This window comes from Cydia amplana, chromosome 3 (assembly GCF_948474715.1).
Source record: "Cydia amplana chromosome 3, ilCydAmpl1.1, whole genome shotgun sequence".
In the NCBI taxonomy this organism is placed as follows: Eukaryota; Metazoa; Arthropoda; class Insecta; order Lepidoptera; family Tortricidae; genus Cydia; species Cydia amplana.
This window is the reverse complement of record NC_086071.1, coordinates 8,450,346-8,470,636: the sequence shown is the minus strand read 5'-3', so window position 1 is coordinate 8,470,636 and position 20,291 is coordinate 8,450,346. Positions and strand designations below refer to the sequence as shown.

At 37.2% G+C, this 20,291-nt stretch overlaps 1 protein-coding gene across 1 annotated transcript; it reads left to right on the top strand.

Annotated features, from left to right (window-relative positions):
- Positions 1 to 1,217: 1,217 nt before the first annotated feature.
- On the top strand, positions 1,218 to 18,691 carry LOC134662930 (membrane-associated progesterone receptor component 1-like). Its single transcript, XM_063519235.1, has 3 exons — positions 1,218 to 1,666; positions 2,601 to 2,750; positions 18,407 to 18,691. The coding sequence occupies exons 1-3, from the start codon at positions 1,339 to 1,341 to the stop codon at positions 18,526 to 18,528; spliced, it is 600 nt and encodes a 199-aa protein (XP_063375305.1). The 5' UTR covers positions 1,218 to 1,338; the 3' UTR covers positions 18,529 to 18,691.
- The last annotated feature ends 1,600 nt before the right edge of the window (positions 18,692 to 20,291 follow it).

Sequence of the window (20,291 nt, the reverse complement as noted above, 5' to 3'; positions counted from 1 at the left end):
GAATGTAGCACTAACATTGTATAAGAAGGTAATTAAATTCAGTAGTTTAATGATATAATTTCTACCACAATGGTATCTTTTTAACATTGGCAACATGTGCGAGTGAGACACAGGGCTCGGGTTTTTCTATCTCAAGTGGACCGTTTTCTCTAGTCTGGTACGAACAACTTTCTGTCTCGGTGATAAGGTTCAAATTAGTATGGCAAAAAAAGTGACAACTCGCTCCAGTTTAAAAAATATAACTTCATGGGAGGATATTAATCAAACGGAGACGCCATGTCTGTAATTTTCTGTACAAAACAGTCTGCCGATTTTTGCGGGGGAGGGGAACGTCAAATGTATGCGTAACATAGAAGGTAGCATCCTATAGAAGTGGTCTACGCGTGCCTCCGTGAGGGACAAAACATATAAATTCGACTAATCACAGCGTCGCATTGCGCCGCTATGATTGGTCAAATTTATTTGTTATGGTGGGCAACAAATGAATTCGACCAATCACGGTGATCAATTTACGGTGGGGAATAAAACAAGATGTGAGACTGTGACAAGGACAAACAATAATAGCGCTTTCGCTGCTACTCCTACTGAAAGATACATAAGACTATCCCGTTCTGTCAGTTATCCCCACAACTCATGCCAAATCCAGTTATACTAGATTCATGATGCGTAACGTAAAAATAGCCATGTCAGCTAAACGTCAGTCCATACATTGTGTATGACCGTTGGCCGCCTATTTTCGACAGAGGGGAAAGCCTGTTAATGGCTACTCCGTTTAGTTGTATCCTCCAAGACTGACAGTGATGGCAGTATAGTGTAGTTAATCTGTCAGTGGTCAAGCCCCCTTCACACTCGTGCGCGAATCGCGACGCGAGTGTGGAGTTGAGTTCGGAGATCTACTAAACCGACGCTACACTCGCGTTCGCGGCTTCGCATACGAGTGTGGAGGGGGAAAGTCGCCAACACGTCGCTCTACAAATGCAGAGCGCTGTCTCGCTTGCAAATTCCTGGGGTCAGCCAATGCGTTATCGATGAAGTTACTAGTAGAGGCCCTACTGTCTATGGGTAGACTTGTAACAGGCCTAACACACAATCGCACCGCATCGCGACCTTGGTGCGGTGCGGTAGTGTGGTATGGCTTTAAGACATGTAAGAAGTGTCAGTTATTTTTGGTTCCTTGCAACTTTTATCGCTGAAGTAATCAAGCACGCTGACGTCAGTGTCTTGATGATTTTCTGAATTTACTGATTACCGTTTGGCGGCTGATTTTATAAAATTTACAAAAATATAATAGAAACCCAGTATTTCAAAAGTTACTTTCAAGCTTTTCACGCTATAAAAATGTCATCAGGACCAGAACCCAAGGCCGTGGAAGCGGAAAATCAAGAAGCGGGATCGAGTATATTTACCGATATAATTTATAGCCCCGTTAATTTGCTATTGACTGTAAACTGTGTTTTTATTGTTGTAATGATATATAAATTATTAAGGAGTAGGTTTTCTAAAAAGTCTGTTGAGGCTGCGATGCCAGAATTGCCTAAAATTCGTAAAGATATGACGGTGGCCGAGTTGCGGCAGTATGATGGGACTCAGCCGGACGGGCGCGTGCTGGTGGCTGTAAACGGGTGGATATTCGACGTTACGCGGGGACGCCGCTTCTACGGGCCCGGTGAGTGCATTGTTTTATTAATAGCACCGCATCATCGCGATTGACCCGGTAGATTTGCATGCAAAGTACGCGCGGCTCGCGTGTATTATTCACGCCTTTATCAGAAGACCTTGTTTTGGTGACCTTCTATGTGGTTTGTTTAATAACAAAGGCGTTAATTATGAGTAACTAATTAAGAGCTCGTCTCAAATACTCCTGTATCAAAAGAAATACTTTTGTGTAAAAAGTATTTAAAAAAGGAATAAAATACATAAATAATCAGATTGAAAATATATTGCAACAGGATTAAAACCTGTGGTCTGCCTAACTAGTCCTTAGTGTCTAGTGTTTTTTTTAAACTGTTCCTTTTTTGAGGTGTGCAAATAAAGCATATTCTAGTGTAATCTAGTCTAAACCACTGGAGTGTTATAAATTCTCTGGAAGGTTACTTCTAGAGTGAAACATAAAAAAACTATTAGGTATACGAAATTTGTTTTATTATTTACTATACTAAGATGTTGACATGAACTTTAGCCAGCCTTCTCCGAGACCATGGGGACAACGCCATCCTCAAAATGTAGGAGATATGTATAGACCGCGAGCCACAAACAGATTTCCATGACCAATCACCTCCCGGGCGATAACTCATATGTTGGTTAACGGCTATGTATTTTTTACATGTTTATGCAAGTAACTGACGGTCTTTTCACCACTATACAACCGGCTGACTATTTGTTTAATTCATGATAGCATCTAAACTGTCATCTGACAAAGTATCAAGCGGGTGGCGATGACTGACGATATTTGCTTCTGGCCCGCAGTCTAGTATATTTAAAACTTAATTATACGCGATTTCCCCGCGAGTCCCCTTTTAGTAAATATTTGTTATTGTCAAGAAACTAAAAGAACCTTATTTCTCTGCAACTTTAAATTATTTTGTAAATATATTTTGCAGGTGGTCCATATGCTACATTTGGCGGTAAGGACGCCTCCCGAGGGCTGGCAACTTTCTCCGTGACGTCATCAGACAAAGAGTATGACGACCTAAGTGATCTCAACTCTATGGAGATGGATTCAGTTAAAGAGTGGGAGGCTCAGTTCCGAGGTATTTATACATTTAAAGTTAATATCAATAAAGGCTTTGTCACACTGCAGCAGTGCATAAGCGTCGCAGTAGCGCGGCGCGACGTATGGATTGGCATCACCCATTGCGAGCGTCTAGAGCGTGATAGCGTGATGCGCGCGTTACTGCCCCATTTTCATCGCGCCGCGCTCATTCTACACTGCAGTGTGACAAGGCCTTAAGTTATTAAAACATTTTAGGCTTGGGTAACCCAGGCCACTCACAAACATAACAAAAACTCATAAATAGTACAAACATTTGCACACATTGTGAGCTGCTGAGCTGACCGATATTCATTCGTCAATCTGTATTCAACTCTGTAGTTGCAGAGTGCTGGTGGGTTCTTGTTATAACGATTATGCTTCATATTTTTTGTATTACATACTCTCAGCTTCATGCCGGCTGCATTACTTTATGTGACATATCTAATAAAAACGCAACTTAATAATAAAAAGTTTAAATTTGAACTTTAATAGCTGCCAATAGAGCTAAATAATAATATTTATACATATATAGCCATGGCAGCTATAAAACTGCCGTGGCTTCGTAACAACTAAACTGTTAAATATTTATATTCCGTATTCCGCCATACTGGCAATCCGTAGAATAACTATGGTAATTATGCGTGTCGGCCATACCTGAAGGCTCAACATTTTTTTTTTTGCCACTACTAACGTTGCAGTGGTCGGCAACCTCGTTGCGAACTCTATAGTAGAGGTTTAAGTTCTCTATAAATACACTTGCACAAGTAACTATGCAAAAACATGTTAATTTACTATACACGGTGCAGTCACGTACTTTGAGGTGTTGGCACTAATTGCTAGCATTAAAATCAATTGCAACAAAGTTCGTAGTGTTCGTACTAATAAAACAGTAGAATATTGGCCTTAAATCAGACGATCGGACATTCTCCCAAATAATGGTCTGATGAATTGATATGAAGGTCCCCCCGGGGTCTACCGCGAAAACAGAAATTCGCAAAAGTAGAGTAACAGAGAAAGATGCATTTTGCGAGCTTCATAAAGATAATATAAAGATAAGATAAAAGATAGTTTATTCAAGTAGGCATAATTACAATGCGCTTATGAACGTCAAATAAAGCTACACCGGCTCCAACCCTACACCTCTGCCCCGAGAAGATTTAAATCCCCCCTCAATTGGAGGAGGGTATCCCAATATGGGACCGGCAACAAATTCGATTTACTCTTCTTAACCAGGCTGAGGCATTATTGTTCTAGTCTTTTTTTATTAATACCATGATTATCAAGGACTGTTACAAACTGCAAACATGATAAATGCGCTATCTGACGTAATTCATTATTATCAATGTCAGGTGATGTCTAATCTAAACGGAATCTGCACCTGCAATTGTAATATTATCAAAATGTATTATTAACTAGCACTTTTTAATGTTTACCAATCCTCAATGAGTTACGAGACATATGATATGAGACATATTTTTATAGTATATACAGGTATGCAAGTACCTACGAAACCCTTTCATAGATAATGCAGGAATTTCCTTTCTCTTTTTGTTAATTTCGGGCAATAAAGCGTATACTTTATCTACATTAAGGTAGGTCGGTTCTCGTGCATGGTGCCGTGAAAGTATAAAAATAGGAAAATTGTGGTAGTTAGAGTCCAGACTTTACAATGACAAACTCTGGCAAAGTCACCGTAATCGTCAAATTCCTATGAAAATAGGACGTTGATTTCTTTATGAATAACTCTTAAACTTCGTTCTTGTAGCATCAAAAACTCCGCAGACGTACGAGGTCGAGGATGTTTAATTAGGTTTATCAAACAATTTATGTGGTATAATATTGAGTTTAGAATTAGCACGATTATTACTGACTTAGATTTTATTACATAATGCCAGCATAACGCGCTTAATTTTGAACCTCCCGGTTACTTCTGAGGCGTTTTTAGGTATACTTGTGCCCACAGCTTGTGCCACAACAAACAAATTATGAGGACCGCAACATAACGTTGCATTGTATCGAGACAGACGATACGATCTTATTATTTACTTGTCTCTGAAAGTATAAATCTAGATCGTGACATCGTTTAACCTTTGCAAGTAGTCATTTATGTGTTTAATGAAGGCGCATATCTAAACTCAAATACAATATCACTTAGCATATCTTATCTATCACGGTTGTTTTGAACATTTACGCTTCGGGGGAACCATAAGGCACTACTAACAGCAACCTGCTCAACTGACAATGACCATAGATATAGATCGTATCTCATTGCAATAAAGTTTGCTAAATTGGTCAGCTAACTATGGTGTATGTAGGCCTATTCAAGGCCCAAAATCGTTATCTGCCTCTCTATCTAATCGTCTTGCATATATTCTAAGGACAGAGCGCCAGATAACGATTTTCAATTTTTCGGTAGGCCCTCGGCTTGCAATCCTGTAAGAGTAAGAAACAGTTACCTATCTGCTAGAGTGCTAAGTTAATGCCAAAAAATTAATTTTTGGTACAAGCTTCTCTCGTTGACTGTATCACAGGCAACTAATACTCATTGACAATTTTATAAAAAACCCAAACAATTAGGTTGCGTTGTCCATCTGTCTCTATCACCAGATCAGCTCGATTGTTGGTACCATCGTTAAATAATGTTTCATTGTCACCCGACTTTAGGTATGTATTACCTATGCAAATTTTTAGCTCAATCGGAAATCGGCAAGTGGCTCAATTTTGCTTCCAAGATTTGACCCACACTAACTAACAAACCAAAAAACTTACATTAGTAACAGGGCAAATTAAATAAGCAATAACAAACAATAAGGAACAAAAGTTATAAGAGCAGTTTTCGGTTTGTTCGTTGAATTACTACTAAAACCGCTATTATTATTATTATTATTTTACATAGAAACCATACGCGTTATACGTAGGTAGGTACATCGGACATTTACCACCCTATTTAATGAAAAGCCTAAAAACATTTACTTATATCTCAGACTAGCCTTACGGGCAATAAGAATGGAGCATGAATGGGGCCGGTACAGCGGTATGAAACCCTGCAACGCGATTGGTTGATGCATTCACATCACGCGCGGGCGGCGGCGCGATTGGTCGCAACTAGTTGCGTTAGACTACATGATTGGCTCGAATTCGTGAGTGACACCGCTGAACAATGAAAAAAGAATCATATGGAAGCGACATACCTACAAAAAAAGTGTGGCCGACGCCATATTGCCGAGAACTGAACATGGCGGTCTGTAGTGCTGGGAAAACAAGTTGATATTTGACAAGGATATCGATAAACTAAGTTGTCGTCATTTTAAACACATAAACCTATTAGATCCACTTAAAGAGAAGAAAAACATACACACACATACAAAAGGCGGACTTTATACGTCTTATGACATTCTCTACCAGTCCACCTTAAGCCCTAAGCCTGCCTTAAGGCAAAGCAGAAAAAAATGTTGATGTTGGCGTGTATTTTAAGATAACATATAATTGAGAGAACGCTATTTGTTGGCTTATGAGTCTTTATGACGGCCGTTTGCATTATCGATACCTACTCTAGTTCATAATTGTACTAATTACGATTAATTAAGACGATAGTGCAGATATCACAAAGTTGCAATTTAATTAATAATATAAATGCATAGATGGTCAGGCAAGTCTTGTCGGTAGAAAAAGGCGCAAAATTCCAATTTTCTATGAGACGATATCCCTTCGTACCTACATTTTTGAAATTTGCCGCCTTTTTTTACTGACAAGACCTGCTTGACCATTTATTAGCGCTATTGTGAACTAGGGTACCGTTATTAGTTAAATATAACATAAGAAGATTATTCTTCCTATGTAGAATAAAACAACATTCATACACAAAAATATTCTTTATTCATTTCTGATTCGGAATAATACATCTTTGTTCAGGTAGTTCCAGAAAGATTCTTTTTCAGTTTGTTTTTTCTATAATATTGGAAAAGTACATCAAGGTAAGTTTGAATTACACTTTTCATCAGCAAGAGTTTGTGTTTTGCCTTATATTTTCTGTTCCAATAGTTTCTAACCATTTTTTTCTCGTACATTCAGTTCAGATTTCGGTAACCTGAAAAAACAAAAATATTATATAATATATGATTACTTACTTTCCCTCAGTACAACCGCTTTCAGGATACAGGTTTTAATTATATACATATATACTTGGTCAACCAGATCTTTTCAGTAGAAAAAGGCGGCAAATTTGAAAAAAGTAGGCGCGAAGGGATACCGTCCGTCGTAAAATGAGATTGGTCAAATTTTTGCTAATTAATTGAAAATATAAATTTACATACAAAATCTTTCAAATACATGTTAAGATTCTTCCCCAAACTTTTCTTAAATTCGATATAAAAGCACATCACTAACTGTCAAATGTACTAATTTCTATAGTACGAAAATATCGAAAATAAATCCTTAATTTATTCCAATATATCGCAAATAATATTTATTGGCTAGTTATTAACTAAATACACACCATAACAAGGCAGTCATCTATGAAATAACAAATATTTCAGTTAAAATGTAAACATACCGGTGCAACGACAAACTTTTCCGGTTTTCCTTTTTTCTTGAGCCACATCCAACAAAACTGCACTTAGGGATTATGTCCTTTCTTGTCCTTCGCCACTACACCACATTATTAAACAGAAATATTCGCAAAATTTCCGAATATCCAATATTTTATTTTAATAACAGAACACTTTGACGCTTCATGTACCTTGGAAAACGTGAACTGAATATGGCGGACCGGCCACAGTAGGTATGTCACGTGACCATCAAATGAAAAATGTTGCCATACCAGAACGCACTGAAGTATTGTTATCCTTTTCCACATAAGGGAAAATTTATTGGTTAGAAAGTGACAACATAATTTTTACTTATTCTGCATCGAAATGCTTGGTATTTGTATAACTGATTGCATGTATAGAACAATATGCCGAGTCCACTCTTTTATACGTCATTGCCGCTGAACTAGTACCATTTTTAGTGCACATAAGGCCAGTCCTGAGATATATATATGTCAATACCCAATACCCCGCCGCCCGCGCGAGCCGGCGCTACTTGCCGGTCTGATTGCTCCGTTTAATTAATTGTTTTTGACGGTTTAAAATGTGCTAAACAAGTTAAAAATTATACCAAAACACTCTTAACAATATAGTGCTTAGATTAAAGTTAGTGTGACGTACCGTGTGTGTAATTTAAAACGAAAAAACTCAAAAAAACCCCACCGATTTCAGTGAAACGCGTAAGCGGATTCTAAATTTGCCGATCTTAAGCCCTTTTGGACGCGAAGTCGCTAACCGCTGTTGTCAAGGAACGCGAGCGAATTCCCGGAATCAAAGTGTACTTTGGTCAAATTTTAACGGATAAATAATGGATTGCCATAAATGCAGAAAGGTTTTGTCAAAAAGGGGGTCGCATTTTGTATGCCAGGGCCCCTGCCAAGGAACCTTTCATAGGACATGCGTGAAAGGACTGGCCGCAGACCTGAAAGCAGGAAAAAACCGTTTATACTGTAGCAACTGCGATGAAGAGGACTCCGACGGAGATGAGCAAGAAGATGAGGGACAGAGCTACGACAAAATACTCAAAGACATCCAGAAAAAAGTCAGCATAATACCGGGATTCAAAAAGCAACTCGACGAAATAGAAGCGAGCATGAATTTACTCTCGGAAAAATATGACTCCCTAGTAATTGAACACGAGCAGTCCAAGGTTAAAATTAACACCATTGAAAAAACTGTAACAGCTGTGAGCAATAAGTGCACATACTTAGAGAAATGCAATATTGCTCTTGAGCAAAAAATACATGATTACGAACAATCGACCCGCCAGAACAATATAGAGATAATAGGAGTAGAGCAGTTGCCCGGAGAAAACACCAAAGAAATAGTTAAGAAAATAAGCAACATAATACAAGTTAATACCGAGGATGTTGAGTGGGTGAAGCGAAGAAACACACGAAAACCAGAGGACAAGCATGCGCCAATCACGGTGGGCTTTAAGACCTCGGGCACTGAGACCCGCGACTCATGGCTGGCGAAGAAGCGGACTCTCAAGGACATCACCAGCAGCACCATCACCGGAGGCGCGCTGCAGACTAAGATATTTATTAATGAAGACCTGACGCCGACGACGCGAACCCTGCTGTGGAATACGAAGCATACGTTAAACGGCATATATAAGTTCATCTGGGTGTCCAACGGAAAGGTACTGGTGAAAAAAACGGAAGGTGACAAGGCCATATGGATCAGAGCTGAAACTGAAATAAACGGCCTATTAAAAGGAAAGTGATTTAGAGTTGTGTATGTCTCATATCTACACCTAAATTTATATTCGAAATTAAATAGGTACTAACTTTATATCTCAAATAATGGATTGTCTTAATAACATCGATATAATAACAAACGCCGTAGGTAATACGGCTACTTATAGTAATTTAGACGACTGGTTTCATACTTTTAGTAATAAAGATTTTCACTTGTTACATGTCAACATACGATCATTAAAGAAAAACTTTTATGATTTACTAGTTACATTAAATAGTCATATTAACGATCTCGATATCATTGTGATTACGGAACCAAACATACATTTTAATTTATTAAACTTATATAAGATTGATGGCTTTAATATTAATAGTTATATTCGCGCGGGGCGAAGCGGGGGCGGAGTGATTGTGTACTCTCGCGCCTCACTCCCGGTCCGCTCCTGCGCGCCGCTGCTTGGCACCACGGCCGCCATGCGCGCGGCTGAGTGCGTCTCCATTATAGGCCGGTTACTAAACTTTAAATTGTTCGAGAGCATCACATTATATCCTACAGTATATTTGTGTTTGGAATATAATAGAACACTATTTTGTGAATGTATGTGTAAAGTAATCTCTAAAAAATATATTGAGATTTTTGGAAAAAAAAAATTTAAAAATTTAGTTTTTAAAAAGATGTAAACATCAAATTCTACAGTAGCGATTTTTTGTTCAAAAGGCATAACTAAATATTTTACACTGTAAGTAAAATATGCACCACTTTTTTAGTGGTGCATACGTCACGAGCAATAAAAATGTTTGAAATAAATAATTACAATACAACATTAATTAAACACTTGGTGATTTTCCACTATATTGTTACGCCAATTATTCTACTCAATGTAATAAAATAAAAAACCAGGGGATTTTATTTTTACTATTTTTTAAACAATTATAACGTATTTTACCCCACGCGCATTAATTCTACAGTATATTTTTTTAATGCACCATACAGCCTGTAATTAATGTTATCACAACGTCAAAGAATCTCCTATTAATACAATGAGCTTTTGTCACAATTGTAAAAATGGCTATCGTTAAATTATTTAAATGATCGGCGCGGGGCGGGAGGGGAAGCGATGGCGATACCTCAAGGCCGCACGGCCGCAAAGCAACGGATTGGATAGGATGAAGGTATCTTAGGGCGGTTACAGAGTAGCGTTTTATACGAGCGTACGCGTACAGTCACCAGCAATTAAATGTCTGCTAGTGCACGAAAATACTAACGACCTTTTTTCCTACGTCCAGTTGACCTAAGTTTAAAATGTATAAATTGCGAAACTTGTAACGACATGTGTCCCACGTTTAGCTGACCTAAGTTTAAAAAGTCTACCGTACCGCGAAGAAATTCAAAGGTGTATGTGAAGTCCGCAATCCGCATTGGGCTAGCGTGGGGACTACCGTACGAAACTGATAATTTTATTTAACATCACGATTTTTGGTCGTTCATGAACTGTAAAAAGTGACGTTTCTTCAAATAAAAACGTCACTTTTGACACTTGTATGGATGGGATATGTCAGTGTCAAACAAGTGACTAAAGTGACGTTTTTTTTTTAGAAACGTCACTTGACACTTGTATGGATGGGATATGTCAGGGTCAAACAAGTGAGAAAGGTGATGTGTTTTTAAGAAACGTCACTCTTGACACTTGTATGGATGGGATATGTCAGTGTCAAACAAGTGAAAATGTGACGTTTTTTTAAGAAACGTCACTCTTGACACTTGTATGGATGGGATATGTCAGGGTCAAACAAGTGAGAAAGCTGAATTTTTTTTAAGAAACGTCACTAATATACTTGTATGGATGGGCTATGTCAGTGTCAAACAATTGACAAAAGTGGCGTTTTTGAAGAAACGTCACTCTTGACACTTGTATGGATGGGATATGTCAGTGTCAAACAAGTGACAAAAGTGACTTTTCTTTTTAAAGAAACGTCACTTTTACATGTATGGATGGGATATGTCAGTGTCAAACAAGTGACAAAAGTGACTTTTTTTAAAGAAACATCACTTTTGACATGTATGGATGGGCTATGTCAGTGTCAAACAAGTGACAAAAGTGACGTTTTTGAAGAAACGTCACTCTTGACACTTGTATGGATGGGATATGTCAGGGTCAAACAAGTGAGAAAAGTGACGTTTGTTTTTAAGAAACGTCACTTTTGACACTTGTATGGATGGGATATGTCGGTGTCAAACAATTGACAAAAGTGACTTTTTTTAAGAAACGTCACTTTTGACATGTAAGGATGGGATATGTCAGTGTCAAACAAGTAACAAAAGTGACTTTTTTGTTTAAAGAAACGTCACTTTTGACATGTATGGATGGGCTATGTCAGTGTCAAACAAGTGACAAAAGTGACGTTTTTGAAGAAACGTCACTCTTGACACTTGTATGGATGGGATATGTCAGTGTCAAACAAGTGACAAAAGTGACGTTTTTTATGAAACGCCACTATTGACACTTGTATGGATGGGATATGTCACTGTCAAACAAGTGACTAAAGTGACGTTTTTTTAAGATACGTCACTTTTGACACTTGTATGGATGGGCTATGTCAGTGTCAAACAAGTGACAAAAGTGACGTTTTTTTAAGAATCGTCACTTTTAACACTTTTTGACACTGATATATCCGATCCATATCGTTTCTATAACTAATATTTGACGTATCTCAACTGACCTAAGTTTAAAATGTATAAATTGCGAAATTTCTAACGACATGTGTCCCACGTTTAGCTGACCTAAGTTTAAAAAGTCTACTGTACCGCGAAGACATTCAAAGGTGTATGTGAAGTCCCCAATCCGCACTGGGCTAGCGTGGGAACTACCGTACGAAACTGATAATTTTATTTAATAACACGATTTTTGGTCGTTCATGAACTTTCAAAAGTGACGTTTTTTCAAACAAAAACGTCACTTTTGACACTTGTATGGATGGGATATGACAGGGTCAAACAAGTGAAAATGTGACGTTTTTTATGAAACGTCACTATTGACACTTGTATGGATGGGATATGTCAGTGTCAAACAAGTGACTAAAGTGACGTTTTTTTTAGAAACGTTACTTTTGACACTTGTATGGATGGGCTATATCAGTGTCAAACAAGTGACAAAAGTGACGTTTTTGTAGGAACGTCACTCTTGGCACTTGTATGGATGGGATATGTCCGTGACAATAGTGACTTTTTTTTTAAGAAACGTCACTTTTGACATATATGGATGGGCTATGTCAGTGTCAAACAAGTGACAAGAGTGACGTTTTTTATGAAACGTCACTATTGACACTTGTATGGATGGGATATGTCAGGGTCAAACAAGTGAAAATGTAACGTTTTTTTAAGAAACGTCACTCTTGACACTTGTATGGATGGGATATGTCAGTGTCAAAAAAGTGACAAAAGTGACTTTTTTTTAAAGAAACGTCACTTTTGACATGTGTGGATGGGCTATGTTAGTGTCAAACAAGTGACAAAAGTGACGTTTTTGAAGAAACGTCACTCTTGACACTTGTATGGATGGGATATGTCAGGGTCAAACAAGTGAAAATGTGACGTTTTTTTAAGAAACGTCACTCTTGACACTTGTATGGATGGGATATGTCAGTGTCAAAAAAGTGACAAAAGTGACTTTTTTTTAAAGAAACGTCACTTTTGACATGTGTGGATGGGCTATGTTAGTGTCAAACAAGTGACAAAAGTGACGTTTTTGAAGAAACGTCACTCTTGACACTTGTATGGATGGGATATGTCAGGGTCAAACAAGTGAAAATGTGACGTTTTTTTAAGAAACGTCACTCTTGACACTTGTATGGATGGGATATGTCAGGGTCAAACAAGTGAGAAAGCTGAATTTTTTTTAAGAAACGTCACTAATATACTTGTATGGATGGGATTGTCGGTGTCAAACAAGTGACAAAAGTGACGTTTTTTATGAAACGTCACTCTTGACACTTGTATGGATGGGATATGTCAGTGTCAAAAAAGTGACAAAAGTGACTTTTTTTAAAGAAACGTCACTTTTGACATGTGTGGATGGGCTATGTTAGTGTCAAACAAGTGACAAAAGTGACGTTTTTGAAGAAACGTCACTCTTGACACTTGTATGGATGGGATATGTCAGGGTCAAACAAGTGAAAATGTGACGTTTTTTTAAGAAACTTCACTCTTGACACTTGTATGGATGGGATATGTCAGGGTCAAACAAGTGAGAAAGCTGAATTTTTTTTAAGAAACGTCACTAATACACTTGTATGGATGGGATTGTCGGTGTCAAACAAGTGACAAAAGTGACGTTTTTTATGAAACGTCACTATTGACACTTGTATGGATGGGATATGTCAGTGTCAAACAAGTGACTAAATTGACGTTTTTTTTTAGAAACGTTACACTTGACACTTGTATGGATGGGCTATGTCAGTGTCAAACAAGTGACAAAAGTGACGTTTTTGTAGGAACGTCACTCTTGGCACTTGTATGGATGGGAAATGTCAGTGACAAAAGTGATTTTTTTTAAAGAAACGTCACTTTTGACATATATGGATGGGCTATGTCAGTGTCAAACAAGTGACAAGAGTGACGTTTTTGAAGAAGAAACGTCACTCTTGACACTTGTATGGATGGGATATGTCAGGGTAAAACAAGTGAGAAATGTGACTTTTTTTTAAGAAACGTCACTTTTGACACTTGTATGGATGGGATATATGTTGTTGTCAAACAAGTGACATAAGTGACGTTTTTTATGAAATGTCACTATTGACACTTGTATGGATGGGCTATGTCAGTGTCAAACAAGTGACAAAAGTGATGTTTTTGAAGAAACGTCACTTTTGACATGTATGGATGGGCTATGGCAGTGTCAAACAAGTGACAAAAGTGACGTTTTTTTAGAAACGTCACTCTTGACACTTGTATGGATGGGCTATGTCAGTGTCAAACAAGTGACAAAAGTGACGTTTTTGAAGAAACGTCACTTTTGACATGTATGGATGGGCTATGGCAGTGTCAAACAAGTGACAAAAGTGACGTTTTTAAAGGAACGTCACTCTTGACACTTCTATGGATGGGATATGTCAGTGTCAAACAAGTGAGAAAGGTGACGTTTTTTTATAAATATTGACTTTCAAAGTATTGTCATTAGGCTTTTTGAACGTAGCTATTTTGAGCGTAGCAATTTTAAAAGTATTGGTCTCAAATTATTTGTTATTTATTTTGATTTCTCGCAAAGCACTTGTTATTATTCCAATATTTTTTTGATAACACGTGTTAAATAAACATATAATTGTAGAAATATAAAATTTTCGAGTGTAGGATGAATAAACATATTTTTTAAGCATAAAATAAAAAATAAAAAATCATAATAAATAGATCTCACGGTATCCTAGTGGTGCAAATTTCCATATCAATTGAGATTAATATTATGACCTAATCATCAAATTTTCGAATTGTGTAGGAATTTTTAAGTTACATTTATATCGATTATTTAAAAAAAAACTATAGATTGAGCTTACTGTACACAGCTCACAGGAAACTCTCGGGATTTCTTTGTTATTAATCATGAACTAACTTAAGACATATAATTGATACATTATCCCGACTGTATGACTTAGTCTGTATAGTGTTCTAGATATTGACCCTAGGGTCATTAATTTCATGAAGAGCTCAATTACGGTACTGGAGATAATCATATCGTGGGCATCTGTAAACCCTAAATATTGATTAGAAAAAGCTTTCGAAACTGTACGAATTAATGCAAGCAAAATTTTTTCTTCCCCCGCCTATTACACTAACCAACCATCGAGAGACTGTCAATATTATAGCAATCTATAGGCCACCTAAAATAAACAAACAGGATAAACTAACACAATTTTTTGCAGAGCTCCGAGCACTACTTAATAGCATACCTCAAAACACAAAAGCAGTGCTCTGTGGGGACATTAATATTAACTTATTAAATATTAATGATAAAACAGTATCTACATACGAAACTATTTTATGTGAATATGGCTTTACCAGATGTATATCTCAAGTTACACGGAGAGAAGTCTTAATGGGAAACTTAGTAGAATCCTGCCTAGACCACATTTATCTAAGAGCACCTTTAGCATCTATCAACTCGGCTGTTATTCAACACAAACTATCGGACCACTATTATGTATCGATTGCAGTGGAGTGGAGACACACACGCGATGGTGTTGGCGACGGCGGGCGAAGCACGGCCGCAACCGTTCCCAACCAAGAAGAGCCCCGCGCGCGCGTAAGGCGCGCTCGCGGCGGCGTGCCTGCTTCCCCCGCCACCGCTACGCGGCTTGTATTAGATAATAGATTAGTAAGAGAAAAATTACTTGCAACTGATTTTAATAGCCTTATGTTAATAGACTGCCCTATTAAACTGTACGAAGCTTTTAGGCAACTATTTGAAAATATTTACAATGAATGTTATAATAAGCAGGTTATAATAAATAATAGTAATAGGAATAATAAATCTTGGATAACCGGCAACTTAAAGAAGATGATAGCTGAGCGAGATAGATTATTTCATATGTGGAGCATGGATCCAAAAAACATGTTAAAAAGGCTAGAATATACTAAATATCGAAACAAGTGCAATAAAGCTATACGAAAAAGCAAGAATGATAATGATAAGCAGAGTATTTTAGCCTGTAATAAAAATATTAAAAAAATATGGGATAGGATTAATATTATGATGGGAAAGGAAAAACAGTCATTAGATATTAAGATATTAACAAACATGGATGAAAGTAACGAAAAACATATATGTGATAAATTTGCAACCTCATTTATAACAGAAATAGACAATATAAAACACTCATGTAACGACATATGGATGACTAGGGAAAACTATGTACAGGAGTCCGGCATGTGTATGCGATGGCAACCGGTATCTAGTGATTATGTTAATCGAGTAATTCGAAACATGAACAGTAATAAATCACCAGGAAGCGATCTCATACGCATGTCTGACCTAAAAACAGTTGTAGATAAAATAAGCCCGATACTAGCCAAACTAATTAATTTATCAGTTAATCAACAAAAGTTTCCTACAAAACTAAAACAGGCAATAGTGCGTCCTATCCATAAGAAAGGCAGTTTTAAAAATTATTCTAATTTCAGACCCATATCTATACTATCTAGTGTTGACAAAATAATAGAGAAATGTATTACCGACCGCATATCACATTATCTACAAACTAATCATATTCTAAATAGTTGTCAGCATGGATTCCAAAAACAGAGAAGTACGAATACTCTATTATCTGCCTTTACAGATGAGATTAACAATTACTTAGCAGAGAAACAGTTTGTGGTAGCTATCTTTTTTGATTTTAAAAAGGCATTTGATACCCTAGAGACCGATACCTTGCTGAAAGCTATGGAGGAGTGCGGGGTGGGGCGGCCGCTGAACCAATGGTTCCGCGACTACCTCACCATGCGGTCTTTCCGCGTGAAGGTCGGGTCGGCGCTCAGTGACGAGCAGGCCGTCCGCTGCGGAGTGCCGCAGGGCTCGGGCTGCGGGCCCCTCTGTTACCTGATGCACGTGAACAGCCTGTGCGGCGTGCTGCGCCACTGCTCCGCGCACATGTTCGCGGACGACCTGTGCGTGCTGCGCGCCGGCACCGACCTCGAGCAGACCTGCAGGCTTGTACAGGAGGACGTCGATGCCGTTGTCAAGTGGTCTCATGATAATGGAATCGTATTAAATGCCGATAAGACAAAACTTATGCTAATACATTCTCCATACTTAGTACCTAAAAACGATATCCCGTCCATTTTCACACATAGTTTCCATTGTATACATAGTATTGATTCCGTAACTTGTAAATGCCAGCCCATAGAAAGAGTTATCAGTTTTACGTATCTTGGCATGAAAATCGACGAAAACTTCTCCTGGACAACTCATGTAGATTTCATTTGTAATAAATTAAGAATACTTTTAAGCATATTTTACCATCTTAGTTTTAAAGTTCCTGTTAGCACTTTGAAATGTATTTATACTTGTTTAGTAGAGTCTATTATTAGTTATGGTCTTGACTGCTATGGCCTCACGTTTAAAACTAACATAGATAAATTAGAATTGTTACAAATCCGTTTTCTAAAACTACTAGTTAATAAAAAGATAAAACACTGTTGCAAAACTGACTACAGACAATTATTTAAATTATGTAAAATTTTACCAGTGGGATTAAAACTTAAATATATGTTAGCTATAAACAGTCATGGCAGCCAAGAACACAGGGATCTAGTCAAACATAGTCATAACACCAGAGCATTAACGGCGGGCAAATATGAAGTACCTAGGGTGTATAATTATTATGGCGATAGGACACTTAAGAAACGGTTACCCTATTTACTGAATACTTTGCCCGCAGACATAGTAAAAGAACCCAAAAAAAGTAGATTAAAAAAGAGTCTTAAAATGTATCTCTTGAATACACTATAGGGGAATGTGTTGCCCTATAGAGTATTCATGACATTACCTAGTATTATAACTCCCAATGTAAGCCTATTACTTATAACATAAATTTATTTAAGTATAGAATAATGCGACTCCACAGTCAAACAAATGTAGTTTTGTGGAGCTTTGTCATTAACAAAAAAGTTGTAACTATTGTGTAATAAATAACTAAAATAAATAATAAATAATGCCTAAAAACCAATTAGCCATGTGGCTCACTGGAAACGCCGAAAAGATTGTTCAAATCCTGCCGAATTTAGGTTACGGCCTAACTATAAACTGTGCATTGCACAATGCACATGCACAATGAAATTAAATTAAAGCTGATCAATACATTGTATTCCAAAATACCTATACGAGGACACAGAATAAATAATAGTACTAAGTACAGAAGACTCACTCTCTAACAAAACGCGTCTGTTACGATCAGCACAGATATGGCCGCTAGGTGGCGACAGCGCCACGCGCGACTTATGGCTTTCCCCAAAATTGGGGCCGAACGGATGTACTTTTAGCTACTTGTAGCAAAGCGACGAAATCGCGGAGTGAGACACGCCTGACGGGGATAACAAAATACGCCCCGTGAAGTGACAGAGCAATTCACATCCAAGATTTTAGTTTTGAGCAAAGCAAAGGACTCCGTTCTCTTCTGCAGGTCACATTTCTCAACCAATTCTTGTAATGTTTCATGAGCGGATTCGATAATTATATAGATTTTGTTTTCCATTGAGTATGATTTTAAAATAGCGAAGCCTATTGAAAGTCAGCTCACGGAGAAACAAGTCTTAAGATTCTAAACGATACTGTCTGTTATTTCTTATTATTATTAATGAATGATTTATCTATTTACAGAGAAATACGACCTAGTGGGGCGCCTCCTGAAGCCGGGAGAAGAGCCCACGAACTACTCGGACGAGGAGGGGGAAGACACCGACCCCCCCACCGCCAACTCCGTCGACAAAAAGGACAACTAATTACAACAACTTATTTATTTTTACACATCTATTCGAATTAAGGTTCCGGTACACTTGAGCGTTTACTTGTAACATAAAAAGTTCTCTGTTTTTATAACACGGATACTAAAAATGACACTTCTATCGGCTATCACGTTCGTGATATTTATATCATAGACGAAACAGTTACGAGCTCTTTAGAACACACAATGAAATAATAGAACCGTTTTGTTTGATATATTATTGATCATTATTATAAAAGCTCGTGTTGTTACAAGTGAATGTTTAAATGAAAATGCACCTTATTAACATTGGCTTTGGATACCATTTGGAAGTAAAGTACTTACATTTCAAATAAAATATTCGTTGCATTTATGATCCGAACACATAACTGCATTATACCGTATGAAGCACATTTTCAATATACGCGACGTCGATAATGTGGCATTCGCTAATTTAAACTAATACATATGTATCAATAGGTGGTTGATAAAAAAAAACTTTTTATATAAAGCAAATCAAAAATGTATAACCTGATGGGGGGACCATTATGTTTCTGCTAGCATTTATTTACTCAAAAAATTAATTTAAATTTTAAATTCTAATATTCAAGGTCAATTAGCTTTAATTCTATGTGCTGATAACTTTCAAAAGAAGTCTAAATTATTTTAAACTGTAAGGAGGTAAGCTTGTTTTTTATATGATTATTTCGTTGAGTTAGGATATTTTTGCGTCAATAAGATAGGTACTTACATGAATTATAGGTACCCACCATAACTACCTTCTTCTTCCGCGCAACACCCAACCTACTACTAAATTTTAACGTTAACCAATCCGTCAAATGTGATCGTTGTAACCTGCTCTAAGTCTAAGTCTAAATTATCAGTTAAAGTTTTTCTGTGCGTGAATGTACCTATTAACAAAACGAAGGTTTAATGCCGAGTACTCATATTGGGCCGACGTCGGCCAATATAAGAGACGCAGCAATACGGAGGAATAAGATAGCAATATCGCTTGTTCCCTGTTAATACAAAACCGCCACCTTTAGATTGGGCCAATATGTGTACCCAATATAATAGATAACGACAATTACTATCAACTTGCGTTCGGAAACTAATCGTATGTGAAAACTTAACGAGAACCATATTATCTTAAATTTAGAGTCTTAACATTTATGGTTATGTTATATAAATTGTCTATAATATCAGAGACCATAGATAATTTTCATAACACTGAATTAATTCAGTAACCATAGATATTCAGTTCAGATTCTTACTTTAAGATCGTGCGGAATGTCCCTTAAGTAATTTTATACAGAGCTGACATACAAATCCAATAATGGAACACAGACTTCAGCGTAAGAGACTAGACATACGTCAATCCTACACATTAGGACTAATATAAGGGGCTCTTCTCAAATTTGAATTATGATTTTATAGATGTAAAATTGATAATAATTATAAAGTACTTGTATCTACATAGAGCGTTGTATTGTAAGCACTCAACTGAGTGATTTGTTGCTAATATTAAATATTCTATATTAAATGGATATATTTTATCGTCTTGAAAATGTTGCTTTTACTGAATATTTCAAGTTATATTGTCCAAGTATTGAAAGACTGAGTGTTTGCAACTTTGCATAGTAGGTATGTTGGTTGAATTGAAGGTAAAATTTATTTATCGTGAGTAGTATTTTTGTATCAAATTCTTAAAAGTAACGTTCATGCTATAGGTTCTGCATCTGAGTTGAGCCACGCACATAACCTGTCAACCGAAACATGTCA